Source organism: Phyllopteryx taeniolatus, chromosome 1, assembly GCF_024500385.1.
Source record: "Phyllopteryx taeniolatus isolate TA_2022b chromosome 1, UOR_Ptae_1.2, whole genome shotgun sequence".
In the NCBI taxonomy this organism is placed as follows: Eukaryota; Metazoa; Chordata; class Actinopteri; order Syngnathiformes; family Syngnathidae; genus Phyllopteryx; species Phyllopteryx taeniolatus.
In genome coordinates this window covers 19,458,444-19,474,798 of record NC_084502.1, presented here as the reverse complement: position 1 = coordinate 19,474,798, position 16,355 = coordinate 19,458,444, and the positions used below count along the sequence as shown (strand labels likewise).

At 39.8% G+C, this 16,355-nt stretch overlaps 1 protein-coding gene and 1 long non-coding RNA gene across 3 annotated transcripts in view; both read left to right on the top strand.

Moving 5' to 3' along the window:
- The window catches only part of LOC133480514 (uncharacterized), a 3,898-nt gene extending 2,261 nt beyond the window's left edge, over positions 1-1,637 (top strand). Inside the window, exon 2 of the long non-coding RNA XR_009789296.1 lies at positions 1-1,637. This exon is cut by the window's left edge and continues 1,439 nt beyond it. This is a non-coding gene — a long non-coding RNA (uncharacterized LOC133480514).
- The window catches only part of eif2d (eukaryotic translation initiation factor 2D), a 25,839-nt gene extending 9,736 nt beyond the window's left edge, over positions 1-16,103 (top strand). The window contains exons 7-15 of one of the 2 annotated variants that reach the window (XM_061778644.1): positions 2,899-3,016; positions 3,094-3,139; positions 3,232-3,338; positions 3,429-3,566; positions 10,336-10,425; positions 10,966-11,061; positions 14,611-14,731; positions 15,299-15,473; positions 15,598-16,103. In XM_061778644.1, the coding sequence (XP_061634628.1) occupies positions 2,899-3,016; positions 3,094-3,139; positions 3,232-3,338; positions 3,429-3,566; positions 10,336-10,425; positions 10,966-11,061; positions 14,611-14,731; positions 15,299-15,473; positions 15,598-15,668 (962 nt within the window). In that variant the 3' untranslated portion in view covers positions 15,669-16,103. Of the gene's footprint in view, positions 1-2,898; positions 3,017-3,093; positions 3,140-3,231; positions 3,339-3,428; positions 3,567-10,335; positions 10,426-10,965; positions 11,062-11,333; positions 13,465-14,610; positions 14,732-15,298; positions 15,474-15,597 lie in introns of those variants that run through there. The other variant, XM_061778653.1, reaches the window with a different exon arrangement.
- The last annotated feature ends 252 nt before the right edge of the window (positions 16,104-16,355 follow it).

Here is a 16,355-nt window from a genome sequence, read left to right as displayed (position 1 = left end):
TGGTTTGTTTAATGGTAATGCTTTTATGAAATGCTTGACCGTTTAATTTGAAAATCCCTGCAATATTACAGTGAAAGATTTAAGGGGGTCTGAATACTTTCCATACCCACTATATATATATATGTGTGTGTGTGTGTGTGTGTAGTATCTATCGACAGCAGTTGATGACATAAATATTGTGAGCGCTGTGAAGAATCTTGGAATCTTGAATGTGAGACGCATCTTCAAACAACAAAAGATTAACAAAGTGGCAGGCCTAGACAGGCCAGCTCGCTCCAGTCTTCACACAGATCTTCAATAGATCTCTGGAACTGTGCGAAGTACCATCCTGTTTCAAACGCTCCACCATCATCCCAGTCCCCAAGAAACCTGCAATCTCGGGTCTGAATGACTACAGGCCTGCCTCCTTGACATCTGTGGTCATGAAGTCCTTTGAACGCCTCGTGCTGGACCACCTCAAGCGTGTCACAGGTCCCCTGCTGGACCCCCTGCAGTTTGCCTACTGAGCAAACAGGTCCACGGATGATGCCGTCAACATGGGACAGCACTTCATCCTAGAACACCTCGACAGCGCGGAGACCTACGCGAGGATCCTATTCGTGGACTTCAGCTCTGCGTTCAACACCATCATCACCTGAAGTGGGCGATCAACATCAACTCCGTCCTCAAAAAGGCCCAGCAGAGGATGTACTTCCTGCGGCTTCTGAGGAAGCACGGCCTGCCACTGGAGCTGTTGAGGCAGTTCTACACAGCGGTCATCAAATCAGTCCTTTGTTCTTCCATCACAGTCTGGTTTGGTGCTGCTGCAAAAAAGGACAAACTCTGACTGCAACGGACAATCAAAACTGCTGAAAAGATTGTCGGTACCCCCCCTACCCACTCTTGCACGCTGCCAGAACTAAGACAAGAGCGTGCAAAATACTCTTGGACCCTCCACATCCTGGTCACCAGCTCTTCCAGCTCCTTCCCTCATGTAGGCGCTACCAATCAATGCAAACTAGAACTACAGACATTCCAACAGCTTCTTCCCTCTTCCCATCAACTTCTTAAACAGCTAACCTACAATTCCATTGTAACATACTGCCAATTTCTTTGTCTTGAGTTTGTTGTCACATTTCTATCGGGCCAATTATACATTACTCGTGCACTCACTGTAGTAGTCTCGCCACACTGCACTATTTGCATATCTGTTGTTGACCAATACTGGCCACTCATGTGCCTGAGTAGCATCTGCACCATTTGCACAATCAACTGTGTAGTATCTCCAACATTGTCCCAGATTGTCGCACTACTAGTCACTTTAAACTGCATACATTTCTTGAAGTCTCAGCGCCCTTTGCACAATGATCATTGCACCGGACTATTGCTCTATTAGTCATTCAAACGGCTCTCAGTGCTAGAGAACTCTGCTGCATCTTGCACAATTGTCCAAAAAAAAAGAAAAATGTACGGGCATTACTAGATTACTAGTAACCTTTTATTGCTCAGTGACTGTTTTTCTCAATGTCTTTATGTCTCAAATGTATTCTCTGTCAATTGACTGTCTGTTGTCGTACTAGAGCGGCTCCAACTACCGGAGACAAATTCCTTGTGCGTTTTTGACATACTGGGCAAAATAAAGATTATTCTGATATTCATCTTTTGGTCTGAAACCCAAATGTCTTCAGTATACAACAAAAACAAAGGAATTGATCTTGCCGTTCCAATACGTTTAGAGGGGACTGTATCTATCGAAAGACCACCACCAACCATTGCCATTGTGGTTACTGCTGCCAAGCAATGAGAGTGTGTAAAAATACCCCTTAACATGTGTAACATAGCCTTAAGTCTTGATCTTCCATGTCATGTATTGGTATTGAATAAGATTTTAAAATATGCCTGAAATGGCCACAGCCGCTCTTCTTTTAATATGCCTCAGCTTCACACGAGACAGGAAGCAAGATTCAATTCAAATACAGAAATTCACTAATTGGTTGCAGGGCATGCTGTGATGCATGCAGAGCTATTTAATAACCACATGATGGTCTATTCCTCTTTTGATCTGAAACCCAAATGTCTTCAGTATACAACAAAAACTAAGGAATTGACCTTTCCATTACAATACTTTTGGAGGTGACTGTATCTATCAAAAGACCACCACCAATTATTGCCATTGTGGTTACTGCTGCCAAGCAATGCGTGTGTGTAAAAATACCCCTTAACATTTGTAACATAGCCTTAAGTCTTGAGCTTCCATGTCATGTATTGGTATTGAATAAGATTTTAAAATATGCCTTAGATGGCCACAGCCGCTCTTCTTTTAATATGCCTCAGCTTCACACGAGACAGTAAGCAAGATTCAATTCAAATACAGAAATTCACTAATTGGTTGCAGGGCATGCTGTGATGCATGCAGAGCTATTTAATAACCACATGATGGTCTATTCCTCTTTTGATCTGAAACGCAAATGTCTTCAGTATACAACAAAAACTAAGGAATTTACCTTGCCATTACAATACTTTTGGAGGTGACTGTATCTATCAAAAGACCACCACCAATTATTGCCATTGTGGTTACTGCTGCCAAGCAATGCGTGTGTGTAAAAATACCCCTTAACATTTGTAACATAGCCTTAAGTCTTGATCTTCCATGTCATGTATTGGTATTGAATAAGATTTTAAAATATGCCTCAGATGGCCACAGCTGCTCTTCTTTTAATATGCCTCAGCTTCACACGAGACAGTAAGCAAGATTCAATTCAAATTCAGAAATTCACTAATCGGTTGCAGGGCATGCTGTGATGCATGCAGAGCTATTTAATAACCACTTGATGGTCTTTTGTCGATGAAATTAGATAATGGTATTCATGTGGTGAAGTGGGAAATAGTGTGACCCTGGTCATAATGTTTTTTCCACAGAGGTCATGGACGCTCTACTTTGGCAGTGTTTCCTCCTGGCTCTCAAAAGCAAGGTGAAGAAATCAGAGCTCCCCCTGCTGACAAGCACTTTTCTCCGGAACCACATGTTTTCCTGCTGGTAAAGAGTCAGTCATTAGTCACAAAGCACTCAGGAGGAATTAAATTACTCACCCAACACATTCTTCCTTTTTCCAGCCCGAACGGAAAACAACTAGATATTAAAAAGTCCAGCTATAAAAAGGTAGATCTGAATGTTTCAGCTTGCCCATTGTTCATTTTATGAGTCAATTTGAATTCCACAAACATTTATTTGAACTTTCTATCTTCAAACAGCTCTCCAAGTTCCTGCAGGTCATGCAGCAGCAGCACAGCATTGTACGTGTGAAAGAACTGACAAAGGGTGTGGAGAGTATTGTAGAGGTGGACTGGAAAAGTCCAGAGTGAGCTTCCCATTTACATACACCTACTGTACATTGAGGCTGAAAAACAAGACTTTTTCATTTGTTCCCTCTATTTGTGTTCACTTACAGACTACGCTTCTCTGTTCCAGAAGAGACACACGTTGAAACAATTCCACTCGGAGAAACACAGTATCATCCTCCTGAAGTCACCACTTTATACTCAGTGTCAGCTCGCCTGCAGCCTCTTTTTCAGGATGCAAACAAAAGGTGTGTGTGCATATGCGTAATTTCTTCCCTGAACGTACAGTGCCGTGAAAAAGTATTGCCCCACTTCTCAAATTTTAATATTTTTGCAGTTTCCCCACTTTAAGATCATCAAACAAATGTAAATATCAGACAAATATAACCCAAGTGAACTTAAAATGCTATCTTTAAATGGTGATTCATTTATTAAGGAGAAAAAAAAGTATTCAAAGTTACCTGGCCCTGTGTGACAAAGTAATGGCCCCCTAAACCTAATAACTGGTTGGGCCATCCTCAGCAGCAACAACTGAAATCAAGCATTTTCTATAACTGGCAATAAGTCTTTCACATTTCTGTGGAGATATTTTGGCCTACTCTTACTTGCAGAATTGTTTCAATTCAGCAAAAATGGAGGGTTTTCAAGCATGAACGGCGTTTTTAAGGTCGTGACAGTGCATTTCAAAGTGGGGAAACTATGCAAAAATATAAGAACTTGAGAAGGGGTCCAATACATTTTCACGGCACTGTAACTCTTAATTTTAACTCGTCTTTACGAGGTCAGAGAGCTTATGAGTCAGCAAGAATCCACGTGTTTCGTATTTCCTTGAATGAGGCTCTGTGGCCTGGGCTGCGCTGTGGCAGACCTTCACCTCCACCTCTTTAAGGGGGGTGGGATAAAATCACCACAGCAAACTCAACTTTTATTCAGAATGTGTAAGAATGTGTCTTGAAATGACTACTGTTTTATTGATTTACTTTTCCCAGGAGAACAACTCAATATATGTGAGGTGCAGTAACATGAAATATGTGTGTTGCTCGGCATACATTTTGCACAGTAATTTGTAAATCATTATATTACTTAGAAGACTAAGTTATGTGCCTTAAAATAAATCCAGGGTCTCATGACTGTTATTTTGCCAGTCTGCAAAATATGATGCCAACTGGAAAGTTGAATGTTTTCATATGCATGCACTGTTTGTCCTATAGTGTTCACTGGTCTTGTTATAATTTAATTCTTGCAAGTACCAGGTTGGAGCTGCTTTTACCTTCACATTTTTGTTCTTCATGGCACAGATTGCTGACAAATTTTCTGAGGTTTTGGTCCATGTTAACATTGTTGAAACCCCAATTCCAATGAAGTTGAGACATTTTATAAAACGTAGATGCAGTAAAAACAGAATACAATGATTTGCAAATCATTTTCAACCTATTTTCAATTGAATACACTCCAAAGATATTTAATATTCAAACTGATCATTTGTTTTTTTGTAAATCACTCATTTTGAATTTGATGCACGTTCCAAAAAAGCTGGGACAGGGGCATGTTTACCACTATGTTACATCATCGTACCTTTTAACAACAACACCCAATAAGCATTTGGGAAGTGAGGACACTTTTTGTTTAAGCTGTGTAGGTGGAATACGTTCTCATTCTTTCTTGATGTACAATTTCAGTTTCTCAACAGTTTGATGTCTTCGTTGTCGTATTTTACACTTCATAACGTACCACACATTTTCAATGCGAGACAGGTCTGGCCTGGTGGCAGGCCAGTCAAGTACTGACACCCTTTTACTATGAAGTCACGCTGTTATTACACGTGCAGAATGTGGTTTGCCATTGTCTTGCTAAAATAAGCAGATGTCCCTGAAAAATACGTTGTTTGGATGGTTGCTCCAAAACTTGTATGTACCTTTCAGCATTAATGGTGCCTTAACACACCCATATACCATCACAGATTCTGGCTTTGGAACCTTGCGCTAATAACAATCTGGATGGTCATTTTCCTCTTTGGGCCAGATTTCCAAAAACAATTTGAAATGTGGACTCTTAAGACCACAGCACACTTTTCTACTTTGCATCAGTCTAGGCCCGGCGGCATTTGTGGGTGTTGTTGATATATGGTTTTCGCTTTGCATTGTGGAGTTTTAACTTGCATTTGTAGATAACTGAGAATAGTTTTCTGAATTGTTCCTGAGCCCACGTGGCAATATCCTTTACACAATGACACCAGTTTTTAACACAGTGCCCCCTGAGGGATGGAAGGTCACGGGCATTCAATGTTGGTTTTCGGCCTTGCTGCTTACGTGAAGAGATTTCTCCAGATTCTCTGAATTTTTTTCATGATAAGCTACCATAGATAATGAAATCCTTAAATTCCTTGCAATTGTACATTTGGAAACAGTCTTCATAAACTGTTGGACTCTTTGCTCAAGCAGTTGTTCACAAAGTGGTAAACCTCACCCCATCCTTGCTTGTGAACAACTGAGCCTTTGGGGCAAGCTCCTTTCATACCCAATCATGACACTCACTCACTTTCCAATTCACCTGTTCACCTGTGGAATGTTCCAAACGTGTTTTTCTTTTGTTTGTTTGTTTTTTTATAAGCGTTCCTCAATGTTCCCAGTCTTTTGTCGCCCCTGTCCCAGCATTTTGGGAACGTTTTCCAGGCATCAAATAAAAATTGAGAGAATATTTGCAAAAAAAAAAAAATAACGTTAATCAGTTTGAACATTAAATATCTAACATTAAATATCTGAATTTGCAAATCATTGTGTTATTTTTATTTGCGTTTTGCACTATGTCCCAACTTCATTGGAATTGGGATTTGTATTTTCAGCTTCATATCCATACTGTTAGAGAGGGAGTTTGCATTGTTAAAACTGCCAGAAAATTTTTAATATACGTAACATACACTGTAAACAAGCCAACGTTAGCCACAACTGCTACATTGGTAGCATGACTAATTCGTAATGAAGTTTACTATTACACGGAAAATTTCTATCGGTTTGAAGTTTTATTTTATGGAATGTACAATCAATGAGAAATCAAAAAGATGTGATAAACATACCTGTAAAGCAGATATACAGGAAGTCCTCGAGTTACGACGCACTCGACCTACGACGTTTCGACTTTACGACGCCCGTGCCTCGTCTGCCATTTTGTCCCAGCACCATAGTGTTGCTGCTTAGCTAGTGCATAGTGCTTGACTGTGTTGGTGCGCCAGGAGTATCTTTGCCTTTTTCGTCCTACTTTTTTCACACTCTCAGCAGTAATGGTAAGTACAGCGTATTTTTTTATTTTAATGTGTTTTAGTTTCTTTATACAAAGTGTTAACCTTTCCTGCTACGGTCACCTGACCGTGGTCGGGAGACGCAGGGGTTAACTCCCTTCTCTCGTTGCAGAGCTGAGCTGGGTGACGGCAACAATAAAGGCACGAAGCACCGATTTGCTGCTTTAATGGCTTTTATTAGCTCCTCAGCACATTCAACGTCAACGGGTCCTCCGCTAATCGCTACTCTTCCCCGGTCGCCATCACTACACTTGCTACTGTACACAGTCGCACTGGCGCGCACTCCTTCCTCCTTCACTCTCCCGCCGGACGACGCCTGCGCAGTCACGTCTCACTCACACATCGACGCATACGCCCACACACACTGAGCTTGCTTTCACAGTCACGTGGGACACTACCCGTAACAGAAGTATTTCGCCGTAAATTTCGACTTTAACGGGGAAATCCGACTTACGCGAAAATTTGTGTTACGTCGCCAGCGTAGGAACGGGACTCGTTCATAAATCGAGGACTTCCTGGACTGCTAATTCCGCGTCGCTTCTGAATCGTCTCAGCTGCCTGAGTTCCTTACACGTTATTAGGATTCCCACATAGTTTCCAGGCAGGACACATCCCACTGCAATATGACTGACTCCTGCATCGCGGGGAGGGCAGGCTACGCAAATATAACAAGATGACCATCCCAAACATGTATCATATTTGTATGAAATAAAAACAAAGAAATTTGTTATGGTGAGGTTTAGGGCTAGGGTTGGGGTTGAAGGCGGTTTAGAATAGTTAAGGTTAGGGTTAGGGTGGGTTAGGGTCAGTGGGAAATATATTAACGGCGCAAAAATTGTCAAAAGTCAATAGTGCGCATTATACATAGGTATGGAAAAACTTTCACATTTTATAAATGTATGCCGCCATCTAGTGGCTATGAAAAAGCTGTTCTTTTAAGAATTGTACCCATCCTACAAATTATGCCTGGGTTATCAAACATATGAGCACAACTGTGTGTTTACTAAATAAAAGTAGGGCTGTGAATTTCAAAATAAGAGCAAGTAAATTAAAAAAAGAATTACATGTTCCAATAAAGTGCTTAACTTCAGAATAATTCCCTGGGGGAAAAAAACTAAATACAGTTAATACTTCGTTTTGGTCATATGGGTAGAGGCAAAATCATGCATTGTAAAAATGCATTATACATGGGTAGAAGGGTTTTCCAGAATTTTGAAGTCAACTTTGGGGGTGCGTATTATACATGAGTGCTTTTTCCCCCCTTCTGGAAGCAGTAGTGCATGTTCTGCTGGGATACAGCAGCCAATCATAGTGCAGCGACGCATGTCCAGGAGCCAGTAATATTGGAGCGGTGCATTTCCTGCCTGGAAACTATGTGGGAATCCTAATAACACGTTCCTTGCAACTCTGAAGTGCAACTGTGTTCAGTGTTCACCCTTGTTTTGTCTCCGGGTCTTTCTAACTCCTCCTTTTGTTGCTTCTTCGCTTTGCTTTTGTTTGCTAGTCTTATGCCCAGTTGTCGGCTAATGAGGGATGGGAGTTTATTTTTAATTATTTTTTGCTGGAGGTGGATATTCTGTCACCATTGCCCACAGGACAGCGTGAGGCTGCAGGGATATCTCTGCAAGTACAACCCCAATTCCAATGAAGTTGTGTTAAACATAAATAAAAACAGAATACAATGATTTGCAAATCATGTTCGACCTACATTTAATTGAATACACTACGAAGACAAGATATTTAACGTTCAAACTTTAAAGTTAATAATCATTAACTTCGGATTTTATGGCTGCAACACGTTCCAAAAAAGCTGGGACAGGGTCATGTTTACCACTGTGTTACATCACGTTTTCTTTTAACAACATTCAATAAACGTTTGGGAACTGAGGACACTAATTGTTGAAGCTTTGTAGGTGGAATTCTTTCCCATTTTTGATTGATGTACAGATTCAGCTGTTCAACAGTCCGGTGTCTCCGTTGTTGTATTTTACGCTTCATAATGCGCCACACATTTTCAATGGGAGACAGGTCTGGACTGCAGGCAGGCCAGTCTAGTACCCGCACTCTTTTACTATGAAGCCACGCTGTTGTAACACATGCAGAATGTGGTTTGGCATTGTCTTGCTGAAATAAGCAGGGGCGTCCAAGAAAAAGACGTTGCTTGGATGGCAGCATATGTTTCTCCAAAACCTGTATGTACTTTTCAGCATGAATGGTGCCTTCACAGATGTGTAAGTTACCCATGCCATTGGCATTAACACAGCCCCATACCATAACAGATGCTGGCTTTTGAACTTTGCTTCCATAACAGTCCGGATGGTTCTTTTCCTCTTTGGCCCGAAGTCCACGATTTCCAAAAACAATTAGAAATGTGGACACGTCGGACCACAGAACACTTTTCCACTTTGCATCAGGCCATCTTAGATGAGCTCGGGCCCAGAGAAACTGGTGGCGTTTCTGGGTGTTGTTGATAAATGGCTTTTGCTTTGCGTTTCAAGTTGCACTTACGTATGTAGAGCTGAACTGTATTTAATGACATTGGTTTTCTGAAGTATTCCTGATATCCTTTACACATTGATGTCGGTCTTTGATGCAATGCCGGCTGAGGGATCGAAGGTCACGGGCATTCAATGTTGGTTTTCGGCCTTGCCGCTTACATGCAGTGATTTCTCCAGATTCTCTGAACCTTTTGATGATATTATGGACCGTAGATGATGAAATCCCTAAATTCCTTGCAATTGTACATTGAGGAACATTGTCCTTAAACTGTTCGACTATTTTCTCATCCACTTGTTCACAAAGAGGTGAACCTCGCCCCATCTTTGCTTGTGAATGACTGAGCAATTCAGGGACGTTCCTTTTAAGACCCAATCATGGCATCCACCTGTTCCCAATTAGCCTGTTCACCTGTGGGATGTTTAATGAGCATTCCTCAACTTTTTTGCCCCCTGTCCCAGCTTTTTGGGAACATGTTGCAGCCATAAAATTCTAAGTTAATCATCATTTGCTAAAAACAATAAAGTTGATCAGTTTGAACTTTAAATATCTTGTCTTTGTAGCGTATTCAATTAAATATAGATTGAACGTGATTTGCAAATCATTATATTCTGTTTTTATTCATGTTTAACACAATGTCCCAACTTGAATGGAATTGGGGTTGTACATGGGAAATCTTTGACATCTCATCTGTCTAATGTCTATAATTGTTTTTTTCCCCGGGCGTGGTGGATTCTTAATAATCAAATTAGAGATACATAAAGAGACCGGAGAGGGCTGAATTCTTTTCACAGCTCATTCTAGTTATTTATTACTGTCAGATCATTCTGACAGTTTTAACAAATATGACAAAAGTTTTTTTGTTTTTTTTTAATTAAATTGTAAACACTCCTTTAAAGCTCTTGTTTTAGCACTTTGAAGATCATGCATGATGCAGTGCAACTAAAGGCATTGATTCGCTGTCACATTATTAACGCATTTAGATTTGTCAGCTCTTTGCTTTCTCTGTAAATATGCTGCGAAGATATTTAGCATTTGGCATTTTGTGTCTACATCTGTCCTGTCCATACAGAGGACTTAATTACTTATTATACTATTAATGTAGACTACATTATTAATCATTCAGGTGTGAAAACGGGTGGTCAAGAAGAGAGGATTTTTGCATGGTTTATGCATTCAACCAAAGTAGTTATAGTCGGGACTGATTTTCATTGGTGCCTCTGTAGGAAAGGTGTGGCATTACAACCTGCTGAGGTGAGAAGCATTGTCACTGAGTATGTGAAGAAGAATGACCTGGTATATGAAAACAACAAGAAGTAAGTACATTTCAGAATTGTGAAAATAAACATTAGTGGATTCATGGGGAGTAATACATTCTTTGTAAAACATTTCACTTCCCACAATACTGCTTGCTTAATTTGTAAAGGTGATTGATTGACTACAGTACGACATAGTGTTTATGTTCCATGGAATTTTTCCAGAGTCAAATAAAACTCTGTTCCAGGTAGAGAATAATAAACATTGGAAGAATAGAACCTTAAAACGGCACTGCTTGCTTCAGGATTTGATATGGTGCCATGGTGAAAGGGCAACAGCATTCACTCCCGGGCATGTGATGTTGATCAGATAAAAAGCTCAAATGTGACTTGGAATCTGAGGAGGCATCTCTGTTCTTTTTTAGGTCTCAAAATCTCCTCTGTGTCTTTTCATGTGCCACATAAATTGATGATTAGTGGTAGAGATTAAACAGATTTGACCACGAAAGCCTAAGGAGGCAAAATGTGTTCTGCCATCCAGTTGAATGAATGATCAAGTGCAAAGAAGACAGTCATTTTGTTTTTGTTTTTCCCAACCAGTTATGTGAGAATCAACCCAACACTGTGTGACTGTTTACTTGAGAAATCAGAGTACCAGGATATACAGACTCTCAATTGGGATGACCTTTTCACCAGGTAACATACTGTATTTTCTATTGCCATGACATAAACTAACACTGATAAACAACCTTACCCTCCTTTGTTGTACACTATACATTCTTGCAAGTGTATTTACATCGTTTGGTCTCAAAGCATTTGGACCTTGACACGTTTTTTTTAATGTTTCCTTCATACACCACTACAATTGATTTAAAACAACACAACCACGTTGACATTTAACTATAGATTTCCAGCTTTAATATAGAATGTTTCAAAAGTAAAAATTAAATGTATGTTCTTTACTACAGCCATTTTTTTGCACAGTACCTCCATTTTCAAGGGCTCAGACAATTCCCACACAAGAGGTTGATAGACCAGGTACAATCCTTTACCTTGTTACTTTAAAGTTGTGATTCTCAACTGGTGGGTCACGGACAGCTACTAAAAAAATTGTGTTGTTTTCCTATTCTGATTTTTCCGCTACAGTACATAGTAGGGCTGCACGATATTTGGGAAAAAATTAGTTTTTTGTTGTTCTTGTTTTTTTAGGTGACGCTATATGAAAACTAAATATTGTCATGCAGATGTGTTCAGGGCATGACTAGTATGAAGCATGAAGTTTGGGATTTTTTTGGGAGCATGTACAGGGGAGTTAAGCATTTTCTGTTTTGTGGCAAAGGACATTTGATATGCAAAATTTGATGCCCCGTCCGTGCCCATCATATAGCATGGCGAAATAAGGTCACTTTAAACTGCATACGTTCCTTCAAGTCTCGCCCTTTGCACAATGGTCATTGCACCAAACTATTGCTATATTAGTCATTCAAACTGCTCTAATTGCTAGAGGACTCTGCATCGTTTTGCACAATTGTCAAAAAAATTAAAAAAATAAAAACAAAATTGTACCGGCATTACTAGCAACCTTTTATTGCTCAGTGACTGTTTTTCTCAATGTCTTTATGTCTCAAAAGTATTCTCTGTCAATTGACTGTCTGTTGTCGTACTAGAGTGGCTCCAACTACCGGAGACAAATTCCTTGTGTGTTTTTTGGACATATTTGGCAAAATAAGGATGATTCTGAAAAGATTTTTTTTTTTAAATGTAAAATTGTCTGGAGATACTACACACCAAGTTTGAAGTCAATCGAAGGAAAACTGTAGGACAGGTTTGCGAAAGTATGACCCCTGTGAATGTGGAAAAATGGCCAACAAAACACCAAAATTCAATTTTCAAATAATCATAGTTCACTTCCTGTTGATTTTAGGATAACTTTCTTTTAGATTTGTAGGTGGCGCTACGGAGCCATTTTCTAGTAATCGTGTATGATAACTTTAAAATATCAAATGTTTCGCCAGGCCCAATGTGCGTGCAAACTTTGGTGCGAATCGGCGGCATGTTTAGGCCCTCAAAAATGCGATTGATTTTGAGAATAATAATATTTTCTACGATTACAATAGGATCCTTGGAGCGGTCGCTGCTCGGGCCCCAACTAGTTCAGTTCGTAGTTCATAATGAAAAATGTTGAACTAAGTTTACCGGTTCAAAAACGAACTAATTCATATATATATATTTCAATATGTTGCTGATGGGCTATTACAGTAGCCTCAAAATACTGGCATGTCATTTCCTCATTGTTGCCACCCAATTAGTCCACACTTGTAGCTTTCACCCTACAATCTCAAAAATATAAAAATATAATATACTGTATATATGTACTTAGAGGCTGTTTTTAAATTAAAAAAATATTTATTGACTAGATTACAAAGGCCTTAAAGTGAAATCTGCTGCCCGTTGTCAGAAAGCTTGGTCGCAGATTTAGTTTTTCAACAGGATAAAGACACAAACACACAGATATTAAAAAACCAACAATGGCTCAGAACAACAACAACTGCTAGGGTGAAGGGAAATGTTTATAAGACGGTGGTGAGGCCAGCCAGGATGTTCGGATGAGAGACAGTGGCACAGGAAGCAGAGATGGAAGTGGCAGAAATGAAGATGTTGAGGTTCTTTCTAGGGGTAACTAGGTTGGATAGGATTAGAAATGAGCTCATCAGAGGGATGGCTAAGGTTAGATGTTTTGGAGACAAAGTAAGAGACCGCAGACTTCGATGGTTTGGACAAATCCAGAGGAGAGAGAGTGAGTATATTGGTAGAAGGATGATGAAGATGGAGCTGCCAGGCAAGAGAGCTCAAGGAAGACAAAAGAGAAGGTTGATAGATGTAGTGAGGTGAAGAGATGAGGGCACTTGGTGCGAGAGAGGAGGATGCAGGAGATAGGCTTACATGGAAAAGGATGACGCGCTGTGGCGACCCCTAAAGAGACAAGCCGAAAGGAAAAGAAGAAGAAGACACGACAAAGAAGATAGATTTTTTTCTCTCAAACAATTCGGCAGCTCAAAGAATTACCTCCAAAATACATCCAATCATCATCAGCGACCATGCACCAATTTCTCTCAATCTAAAAATGTTGTCAAAACGTCTCTATTGAAGGACCCGGATTTTGATTCTTTCGTGAGGAAGGAATGGGATGAGTTTTTGAAATTCAACGACTCCCCAACCAAATCCCCATCTCTGCTGTGGGAAACCGGGAAAGCTGTATTGAGAGGTCGAATAATATCATACTCTTCATACAAGAAAAAACAAGAACAAAAATTAGAAAATGGAATTGAGGAATAAATTAAACACCTCACAGAAGAATATGCAATTAATCCGACAGATACGCTTAGAACCCAACTTCAAAAGGCAAAACATCAATTAGACATGAACAGTTTTGGTCGTATTGTGTGTGTTGTGCTCCGATAATCCCAACACAGAACACCACACACATAAAGAAATCTTTACGTGAGCTCACAAAACCAAAGACGAAAGACTTCCAGCTTTGTGCTGATGTTTCCCGAAGGTTACCGGAGCCGGGAATCTTATAAAATGGCATTGTCCTCAAAAAACGAATTGCTTTGGAAAATACTTCTTGCTGTCTGGGGAACCCACTTTTATACAAAAAAAACATCGGGTGAGACTTGCTTGTTTTTCTTTACGGTCGTTTAATTTTTTTGAGTCAGGGTGCTTCTTCTCACAATTGCATCATGACTCTGGAGGAGTTGGCTCGCCCTCACACACAAAGACTTTTTTCATTAATATTGAGCACGTTCATTATTTTAAGATTGTCGGCCCCGACCAGTTTCGAACCCTAAAATCGGGACGAATCTACTTTTAACACACATCAGACCTAAGGACAATCTTATAGGATCATCTTGTCAGATTTAAGATAGTCTGGCGTTTGACGTGCTTGGTTGAGAAAGGGCAGAATCGGCACAAAAACAGGTTGTTTGTTTTGGTGTGTACCGGGCTCAAGACAAACCTCAAGTCCAGTCTCCTATTGGGTGAGCCAAGGAAATAAAAGACCATTGAACACTTTAAAGCTACGTGCAGAATCTAAAGATGATGCTAAATGTTTGAATAAGGGTCTCTTTACAAATAAGGTTTTTCTCAGTTTTGATTAACACTGTCAGAGAATATTAGTGGAACAATAGGTTTATTTTTGTGGTCGTATAGAATAGATGAAACATTGACCTCTCATTCTTACAGGACATTAGGAAGAATGCAGGAGTGCTATCAAATAGTGTTTCCTGGACAAACACCCCTACTAAAGAAGGGACATATTGAGCCCATAGATGTCTCAGTGGCTTCCCGAGGCTCCAATAAAAAGGTAACCACCAGCCCTGAGATTCGAACTCGTCAACTGTACAGGACTATCAAATTATGTCCAGACTTTGTGCTTAATCACACATGGATATTTGCTGTTCTCTTTGCAATCGTCACATTTGTTAATAGCTTTAAGTTTATTTTTGTTTATATTTACAAGGTGTCCCAACGTCACTATACACTTCTGTTCTCCCATTCCACTTCAGGTATCATTCAGACAGACGTGAAACTATCAGAATTTGACAGCTAAGGTGTTGCAGTTTTTTTAAACATATTAATTCCCTTACCCACTCATTTGACACTAGAGCATGCTCATGTCCTCACTTCTGTCCAAATGATACGTGAAACCAAAAAGAAAAAAATGAAGTGTACAGTGACTTTTGTGACATGTCAGTCACATTTTTGTTGTTTTGTTTTTGGGATAAAAAGACAAGCCTAAAATGTTAAGATCCTTTTCTTTGGACAGCGCTGACGTGTAAGCTACTATAACCATTGTGCAAAACTGAAACCAGTTTCCTGGTTGATTTTATTATTCTAGCTCTGATCGTTTCCATGTGCTACACACATATAGGTGACCATAATAAAGAACCTGGAAGTATACGCTTTGGATCCTTCTGCTGTTGCCACTGCATTGCAGCACAGAGTTCAAGCCAGTTCAGTCCTGCAACCAATTCCTGGGGCCAAAGACAAGGTCCTGGTCCAAATTCAAGGCAATCAGATTCAACAAATTGGACATTTGCTGCTAGGTTTGCACCATTCACTGTTACATTTATAGCTTATATAAATTATTTAAAAAAACTATAGCAAATTATAGTTTAGCAAATTGTTTTGTTCATGTAAGTAAACATCTTGTCTAATCTTTCATTTCAGATCATTATCGAGTTCCTCGCAAGTACATCCACGGGTTAGACAAAGCTCCGAAAGGTGGAAAGAAGAAGTAGCATTTTAATGCTATACTTGGTATTCTGTCTGCATAGTCTACACAGCTGCTATAATGTTGGTTAACATTCCTGTGGGCCTTTTGCTAATATATGATCATCTTATGACAGCTGATGAATGAAACATCTCTGCATTTAATTCTGTATCGAGAATACTGTACATTTGCTGATGGTGTTTTGTCATATCTGCCACACATTGTTGCTGCAGGATAATTAGAGTCTGTTGCGGCAAGAACTATCCTCAAATGTTTAGACATTTAGTGCTGTCATCTTAAAGCAGCTGATAAGATGGCAAGGGATCGCACATGGCTTTCAGGATGTCATTAATGCCCAATTTAATTTCATGTAAACGCATTTCAGAGAAACTTTGTAATTATATCAGCGTTTCTGAAATGTGACGTCATCACTGCATAAAATGAATATTTTGGCAACGTAAAATGTGTTCTGCATTTATCATGTCAGTCGGTGAGATGGTGCTGAATAGAGGAGATAAGGGGAAAGTAAGGTCGAGAAATTATGTTCACCGTACCTCTACTCCCAGACACCAAATGAGAGATTGGACATCATGGCCCCGGGCCAATTGTTAAACCATTTATTAACCCTCTTTGTTCAGAAAAGATGTACTTGAATTCATTGGGATTTAACGGATAATACGGATTTCACGGGAATCATGAATCTGAGGCATGAAAA